The sequence below is a fragment of the Salvelinus alpinus genome, chromosome 19 (assembly GCF_045679555.1).
Source record: "Salvelinus alpinus chromosome 19, SLU_Salpinus.1, whole genome shotgun sequence".
Classification (NCBI taxonomy): Eukaryota; Metazoa; Chordata; class Actinopteri; order Salmoniformes; family Salmonidae; genus Salvelinus; species Salvelinus alpinus.
In genome coordinates, this window is record NC_092104.1 from 41,927,634 (window position 1) to 41,936,425 (window position 8,792).

At 41.3% G+C, this 8,792-nt stretch overlaps 1 protein-coding gene across 1 annotated transcript; it reads right to left on the minus strand.

Moving 5' to 3' along the window:
• Positions 1–3,931: 3,931 nt before the first annotated feature.
• LOC139545629 (immediate early response 3-interacting protein 1-like) lies at positions 3,932–8,764 on the minus strand. The gene is made up of 3 exons (XM_071353602.1): positions 8,586–8,764; positions 8,325–8,426; positions 3,932–4,614 (listed from the first exon to the last, which is right to left on the minus strand). Exons 1-3 carry the CDS (start codon positions 8,674–8,676, stop codon positions 4,559–4,561), a joined length of 249 nt encoding a protein of 82 aa, XP_071209703.1. The 5' UTR covers positions 8,677–8,764; the 3' UTR covers positions 3,932–4,558.
• Positions 8,765–8,792: the final 28 nt, after the last annotated feature.

An 8,792-nucleotide genomic window follows, 5' to 3' on the forward strand; every position in this document is an offset into this window, starting at 1 on the left:
CCTCAGACTGGAAAAGTGATGTAAGATACCTCAAAGTGAATGCTCTCAGACTTGTCTATCAACCAAAAAGATATTGTAATATTTTCCATTATATACAGTGCATTCGGAAAGTATTCAGACCCCTTGACTTTTCCACATTTTGTTACATTACAGCCTTATTCTAAAATTGATGCCATTTTTCCCCCCCCTCATCAATCTACACACAATACCCCATTATTACAAATCAAAAACAGGTTTTTAGAAATGTTTGCAAATGTATTAAAAATAAGAAACAGAAATGCCTTATTTACACAAGTATTCAGAACCTTTGCTATGAGACTCGAAATTGAGCTCGTGCATCCTGTTTCAATTGATCATCCTTGAGATGTTTCTACAACTTGATTGGAGTCCACCTGTGGTGAATTCATTTGATTGGAAATTATTTGGAAAGGCACACACCTGTCTATATAAGTTCCCACAGTTGACAGTGCTTGTCAGAACAAAAACCAAGCCATGAGGTCGAAGAAATTGTCCGTAGAGCTCCGAGACAGGATTGTGTCGAGGCACAGATCTGGGAAGAAGTTTGGAACCACCAAGACTCTTCCTAGAGCTGGCCGCCGCCCGGCCAAACTGAACAAACGATGGAGAAGGGCCTTGGTCAGGGAGGTGACCAAGAACCCGATGGTCACTCTGACAGAGCTCCAGAGTTCCTCAGTGAAGATGGGAAAACCTTCCAGAAGGACAACCATCTCTGCAGCACTCTACCAATCAGGCCTTTATGGTAGAGTGGCCAGACTGAAGCCACTCCTCAGTGAAAGGCACATGACAGCCTGCTTGGAGTTTGCCAAAAGGCAACTAAAGGACTCTCAGACCATGAGAAACAAGATTATCTGGTCTGATGAAATCAAGATTGAACTCTTTGGCCTGAATGTCAAGCGTCACATCTGGAGGAAACCTGGCACATTCCCTACGTTGAAGCATGATGGTGGCAGCATCATGCTGTGGGGATGTTCTTCAACGGCAGGGACTGAGTGACTAGTCAGGATTGAGAAAAAGATGAACGGAGCAAAGTACAGAGAGATCCTTGATGAAAACCTGATCCAGAGTGCTCAGGACCTCAGACTGGGGAGAAGGTTCACCTTCCAACAGGACAACGACCCTAAGCACACAGCCAAGACAGCGCAGGAGTGGCTTCGGGACAAGTCTCTGAATGACCTTGAGTGACCCAGCCAGAGTCTGGACTTGAACCCAATCGAACATCTCTTCAGAGACCTGAAAATATCTGTGCAGCATTGCTCCCCATCCAACCTGAGCTTGAGAGGATCTGCAGAGAAGAATGGGAGAACCTCCCCAAATACAGGTGTGCCAAGCTTGTAGCATCATACCCAAGAATACTCAAGGCTGTAATCGCTGCCAAAGGTGCTTCAAGAAAGTACAGAGTAAAGGGTCTGAATATTTATGTAAATTTAATTTTTTATTATAAATTCGCAAAAATGTATACAAACCTGTTTTTGCTTTGTCATTATGGAGTATTGTGTGCAGATTGATGAGGAAAAAAATATTGAATCCATTTTAGCATGAGGCTGTAACTTAACAAAATGTATATAGCCTCGCTACTGTTATTTTATTGTTGCTCCTTAATTATTTATTTAAAAAAATCTTTAAAAAAATGATGCATAGTTGGTTAAGGGCTTGTAAGTAAGCATTTCACTGTAAGGTTTACAACTGTTTAATTTGGCGCAAGTGACAAATGCGATTTGATTTGTTATCAACCCCTTGCCTTGGGGGACATGGCAGCAGAACCCAATACAAATATGCCTAAAGACTGAAAGTGGGGAGGGAGCGAGAGAGAGAGAGAGTGAACAAAAAGAAAATTACTTGACACATTGGAAAGAAATAACAAAAAAACAGAGCAAACTAGAATGCTATTTGGCCCTAAACAGACAGTACACAGTGGCAGAATTTATGACCACTGTGCCTGACCCAAATTTAGTAAAAGCTTTGACTATGTACAGACTCAGTGAGCATAGCCTTGCTTTTGAGAAAGACCGCTGTAGGCAGACCTAGCTCTCAAGGGAAGGCAGGCTATGGGCACACTTCCCACAAAATGAGGTGGAAACTGAGCTGCACTTCCTAACCTCCTGCCAAATGTATGACCATATTAGAGACACATATTTCCCGCAGATTACACAGACCCACAAAGATTTTGAAAAAAAAACCGAATCTAATTTTGATAAACTCCCATATCTTTTGGGTGAAATAAAACAGTGTGCAATCACAGCAGCAAGATTTGTAACCTGTTGCCACAAGAAAAGTGCAACCAGTGAAGAACAAACACCATTGTAAATACAACCCATATTTATTATTTTCCCTGTTGTACTTTAACTGATTGCACATTGCTACAACACTGTATATAGACATTTGAAATGTCTTTATTCTTTTGGAATTTGAGTGGGTGTAAGATTTACTGTTCACTTTTTAGTGTTTATTTCACTTTTGTTTATCCATTTCACTTGCTTTGGCAATGTAAACATGTGTTTCCCATGCCAATAAAGCCCATTGAATTGAATTGAGAGAGAGAGCGAGAGAGAGAGAGAGAGAGAGAGAGAGGGAGATCTAGTCCATCAGCATGACTGTAGTTTTTGTATCTGAAAACCTGTAAATCTACTCGTAATCCTATCTAATTCATTAGCTAGTCTGCTCAGTTTACATGTAGCATGGAATCTAGCTTGAGGTCTGTCAGTCAAACATGAATAAAAACATGTGCTTCCATCAAATTGACTTGTTGCAGTTAAAACCCACTGGGCACACATTAGTTGAATTAACGTTGTTTCCACGTCCTTTCAATGAAATTACGTTGAAACAATGTGGAATAGACGTTGAATTGACGTCTGTGCCCAGTGGAAAGGATGTGCGTGATGACGTAACGCACATAAAAATTATTTTGCAGTTAAATTCCACTGTACCGAGTTACAATGGGTTTCCATCTTGTTTTCAACTCTACTGATGGTTTTGTCACCAAAAAAACATGTTATATAGCGAATGTGCCCACTCCAGTCTTGGCACATGTGCTCTAGCCAACAGCTCGCAGGTACTGTGTGATGAGATTATTATGGACAAAAGAGCAAGATAATTTTTATGTGTCAAAGGGCAGCCAAGCATCAATCATCATGTCACCAGAATAAGACCCTGAATGTTAATTGGAAAGGAGCATCAAGCTCATAATTTATTTAATCTGTAGCCTAATAAACTGCAGGCTTTCCCGAGTCGGAGTGGACCACACAACAAATCATCGTGTGACTCCAAGTTTATATTGGTAAAAGTCACCTTGTCCGAGAGAGATTTGCATGGTTATCAAAACGTCACGCCAGGGTAAGCCTACACGAAACACAGCCCTTATTTGAAGTGTTTCTAAAATCCCCTATGGGAAAAATGAATGATTGGAACCATTTCCGTTTGACAGGTATTATGACACCTCCAACGTGGAGCTCTATTCCCCCGTCGTCATGACCAACCGGCCTGCCCACCGACAGTTATACAATTGAAAGCAACACTAGTGTATGTAAATACACCCGTGTTGCTAAAAGCACCTAGTGAGAAGCACCCACCTTATTTGGTCGCCCTTGTGCTCAAGTTTGCAGCTAGTTCAAGGGTGCACTGATTGATGCCACTCATACAGGGTACTGCTAACATTTTTTTACAGATTTGCCATAGGAAGGATTCATTTCGTTTACATGCAAACCAAGGAGCAAGGTGTCCTTGGTCTTCTTAATGTGCTTTTGACACAGCCATGATCAAAGAAAAGTTGTGTAAGTAGGGAGTGTGTTCTTGGACAAAAAATAATGTAATGCACTACTAAATAACTCTGGATGAGTGTTTCTGCAATTTAAAAAAAATAATTTTTAAGCTAATGTTGGGTTATGAACAATCTCAAAAGTGGTAGATAAAAAAATAAAAAATAATAATCTTTATTATTTTCAAGTAATTAATAGAAAGTTACTTAGAAAAAGTTATACATAAAAAATTGTCTGCATTGGACACAAAATATGACATTTCCCGACTAATGGTGTTTGAGTCGGTCTGTTCAAATTACGTACACTTAACTTTTTATCCAGGAATATGTTAAAAGCAACAGACATAGAATATACCATCAGAACTGCGACGAACCACAATTTCAAATAAGGAGAAAGTTAAATCATGAGATCAAAGTAAATTATCCTTTTACAATGAAGAAATCTTCCAAAAGCAACCGTAGGCACTTTTGAACTGCCTTGTGCTATAACATTGACTAACAGGTGTCTGTAAAAGAAACTGCAAATGTAGTAAACCCAGATTGTTCTTGCATCTGAACTGTCACTTAGCCTGACCTAAGACCAACAGGTTTGACAAATGAGGTAAGGAATAATAATAATAAAGGAAATCAAATGTAATGCTGAATCTCTGAGATACATAAACGTGTGGGTGTACTCTTCTTCCTGGTGCATGTAGGGTCCCTCCTCCAGGTGCCAGGGTGACATCCCCCTGACCCCTAAAAGTGTCTTCTCTTAGTTCAGCGTCCAAATTCAGTCCAGTCTTCTCTTCAGCCAAAAAGCAGCAACAACACAATGCAGACAGAATTGACAGCAATCAAGGGCACTGCAAGATGAGAGAGTAAAGATTATGAATAATGCCAAAGTCAGACCAGTCTCAGTTCAGTCAACATCAAATTGTTAGAGGAAAACAAGAATAATCTATTTAAGAAAACAACACTATGAATGCAGAATATATATATTTTTTTATATTTGAATATGGTATTGATTTTTAGATGGACATCGCATTATATCTGTCCCATTATGGCGTCTGTGAGAGCATGTGCAGCGCCACTGAAGCCATCTCCATTTTGAAGGGCTTCCACTAGATGACATAGCCAAAGTCAAAATTGTCTATATCGAAAAAATGTGCTTTTTGGTTTTAATTTAAGGTTAGGGGTTAGACAATGTTAGCAGTGTGGTTAGAGTTAGGTTAAAGTCAGATTTTAAGAAGATAAATTGTAGAAATAGGAAGAGTTTATGACTTTGTGGTTGTGTTAACTATCGACAACAATTATATCTTTCTACTACTACTTTGTGCTGTCAAACAAACAGAAAGGGTGCACACTGCCACGTAGAATGTGTGGTTTGAACAGGTATAAAGTAAAGGTTGGTAATTTACTGCCACCCGCAGTTATGGAATGTTTTCTGACTAGTATAATTCATTGCCTGATTCCTCCTGGCAACCTGATGGAATTATGTGATCCTTCCTTAACCCATAGATGGGTTAGGCTACAACGTCACGAAAATGATGCCCGGGCATCAATGGGGCGAAATTCTGTGTGGTATGATTCTGGATGATCAGATAACTATTAAAAATTAAAACAAGTTGCAATGTGGGGAATTGCAGGTGGCTCGTTTCAGCTTGTTGTATCTTGCTATTGATAACATGTCTAGTTGAGGTGTTTTGACTTGTCACGCCTATGCCAATATGGCTAAATGTCGCTAGCTAGTTAAACAAAATTAACCAACAACTACGATGAACTTAAAAGACAAGTGCTCATTGTACAGATTTATTTCTGTTTTCAATAAAGATTAGGAAAGGAAATATAATTTACATCTTGTGAACAATCCTTTGATTCTATGCCAACTCCGCCTTCCTTGACTGCTGTGAGGGTGATAAGCACAATATCGTTAGCGAACTGCAGCACCTCAAACGATTCGTTCTCGAGTTCAAGTTTGTTTATAAAGCTGTGTCCATCATAACTTTTTCCGCAACCCGATCAAATTCACATAGAAATGTGAGTTATAAATCCGTCATTCTCATTGAAAGCCAGTCTAAGAAGCAGTACATCTGTTCTATGTACTCTATTTCTATGCTTCCTGTCCTTAAGTTTCATTTTTGCGTCTTACTTTCGGTTTTGTACACCAGCTTCAAACAGCTGAAATTACAATATTTTTGGTTATTGAAAATATATTTCACAGTGGTTTAGACGGTACAATGATTCTCTGCACTATTGCTTGTTTTGTCACATAAACTGAAATTAGGAAAACTATTAGAACTTTTGCAACCAGGAAATGACGGAGCGATTTCCGCATATTGCAGCTTTAATTAAATAATTATTGCACCATGCGATTAATTATCAGTTTTTCTTATCTATGCTGCCTTCAGCATGATCTATTTTCCTGCGCGCATATATGACAGACAGTTGTTGGTCGGAGAACATCTCTGGAGCCACTGAGTGTGTATCAATCATGCTGTGGGACTTATTATGGGGCCACAGTGTGGCCCATTATCGGATGGGGCCACAGTGTCTCCTGACCCCTCCTGTCTCAGCCTCTAGTATTTATGCTGCAGTAGTTTATGTGTCGGGGGGCTAGGGTCAGTCTGTTATATCTGGAGTACTTCTCCTGTCTTATCCGGTGTCCTATGTGAATTTAAGTATGCTCTCTCTAATTCTCTCTTTCTCTCGGAGGAGGACCTGAGCCCTAGGACCATGCCTCAGGACTACCTGGCATGATGACTCCTTGCTGTCCCCAGTCCACCTGGCCGTGCTGCTGTTCCAGTTTCGACTGTTCTGCCTGCGGCTATGGAACCCTTACCTATTCACCGGACGTGCTACCTGTCCCAGACCTGCTGTTTTCAACTCTCTAGAGACAGCAGGAGTGGTAGAGATACTCTTAATGATCGGCTATGAAAAGCCAACTGACATTTACACCTGAGGTGCTGACTTGTTGCATCCTCGACAACTACTGTGATTATTATTATTTGACCATGCTGGTCATTTATGAACATTTGAACATCTTGGCCATGTTCTGTTATAATCTCCACCCGGCACAGCCAGAAGAGGACACCCCTCATAGCCTGGTTCCTTTCTAGGTTTCGGCCTTTCTAGGGAGTTTTTCCTAGCCACCATGCTTCTACACCTGCATTGCTTGCTGTTTGGGGTTTTAGGCTGGGTTTCTGTACAGTACTTTGAGATATCAGCTGATGTAAGAAGGGCTATATAAATAAATTTGATATTATGGCCAGCAGATCAAACGAACAACTAAAATGACAGGTCACTCAGAAAAACTAATCATGACTCTCGAGTCAGTACAAAAAGCATAAATCATTCACCAACTGCACATCACTACAACCCATATGAAGTCCCACCCAGTTGACTACTTCAAAATGGTGAAAGTAATCAATGGCGCTGCTTGGCGCTGCTCAGTCTAAAACAAGCTTTTGGGCACTAAAGTCACAGATAGAACAAGGAGCCAGATGTTTCACCGGATGTATAAATCTGAAGCTTCCGGAAGGATTTTTCACACCTGATAGGATTCCACCTTTCCAAAGTCAGTTCGTTAAATTTCTGCCCTGCTAGAGCTGCCCCTGTCAACTGTAAGTGCTGTTATTGTGAAGTGGAAACGTCTAGGAGTAACAACGGCTCAGCCGTGAAGTGGTAGGCCACACAAGCTCACAGAATAGGCCCGCCGAGTGCTGAAGCGTCTGTCCTCTGTTGTAACACTCACTACCGAGTTCCAAACTGCCTCTGGAAGCAACGTCAGCACAATAACTATTCGTGGGGGGCTTCCTGAGGTTTCCATGGCTGAGCAGCAGCACACAAGCCTAAGATTCCCATGCTCAATGCCAAGCGTCGACTGGAGTGGTGTAAAACTCGGCGCCATTGGACTCTGCAGCAGTGAAAACGTGTTCTCTGGAGTGATGAATCAGGCTCCACCATCTGGCAGTCCGACGGACGAATCTGGGTTTGGCGGATGCCAGGAGAACGCTACCTTCCCCAATGCATAGTGGCAACTGTAAAGTTTGGTGGAGGAGGAATAATGGTCTGGGACCTTTTTATCATCATTTGGGCTAGGCCCCTTAGTTCCTGTGAAGGGAAATCGTAAGGCTACAGCATACAATGACATTCTAGATGATTCTGTGCTTCTAACTTTGTGGCAACAGTTTGGGGAAGGCCCTTTCCTGTTTCAGCATGACAATGCCCCTGTGCACAAAACGAGGTCCATACAGAAATGGTTTGTCGAGATAGGTGTGGAAGAACTTGACTGGACTGCACAGAGCCCTGACGTCAACCCCATCGAACACCTTTAGGATGAATTGAAATGCCGACTGCAAGCCAGGACTAATCACCCAACATCTTGTTGCTGAATGGAAGCAAGTCCCCAACATCTAGTTTAAAGCCTTCCCAGAAGAGTGGAGGCTGTTATACCAGGAGGGGGGGCAGGTGAGCAGATGTCCACATAGTTTGATCATGTAGTGAATCTTGGGTTAGTTATAATATACGCACACATATCTTTGCTAAAGTCCTCTATCCATCTATATGGTCATACCTCTCATCACTGTCCTCACAGAGCGGACAAGGTTCATTAGCTGCACTTTGATGCCTGGTTCATCACCAAATCCACCAACACTTTGGTCCACACCCCAGCCAACTAGAGGGGGGAAAAATGCAATATTATATGCAAACACTAGGCCATAAGAGATATCATTGTATCAATAAACAAGCTTTTCCACGTATTACTGGTGTAACTAGCTAACGTTAGCAAAACACTGTTGAAAGTAATGTTAAACAATAATATGCAGTCACTTACTTTTACTTAAAAATCTATCTTCGTGCAATACGGCGACCGCATTAACACACAAAATCACCGCTTGAATAAGGGAATATAATGTAAACGCCATTGATATCTGTGAAGTATTAGCTAGCTAACTTTAGCAGCTTCACGTATTTCTTGTGACGTTGCCTAAATGCAGCTATGGCAGCATGAGAAGGACGAATTGAACGAGCAGTTCGAAAG

Excerpts from the sequence above, each read along its gene's own strand:
- LOC139545629 (XM_071353602.1), bottom strand. The coding sequence starts at position 8,676 with ATGGCGTTTACATTATATTCCCTTATTCAAGCGGTGATTTTGTGTGTT. Across the intron at positions 8,427-8,585 it reads AGATAGATTTTTAAGTAAAA|TTGGCTGGGGTGTGGACCAA; the intron begins GTAAGTGACTGC and ends TCCCCCCTCTAG. Across the intron at positions 4,615-8,324 it reads TGTGAGGACAGTGATGAGAG|TGCCCTTGATTGCTGTCAAT; the intron begins GTATGACCATAT and ends CTCATCTTGCAG.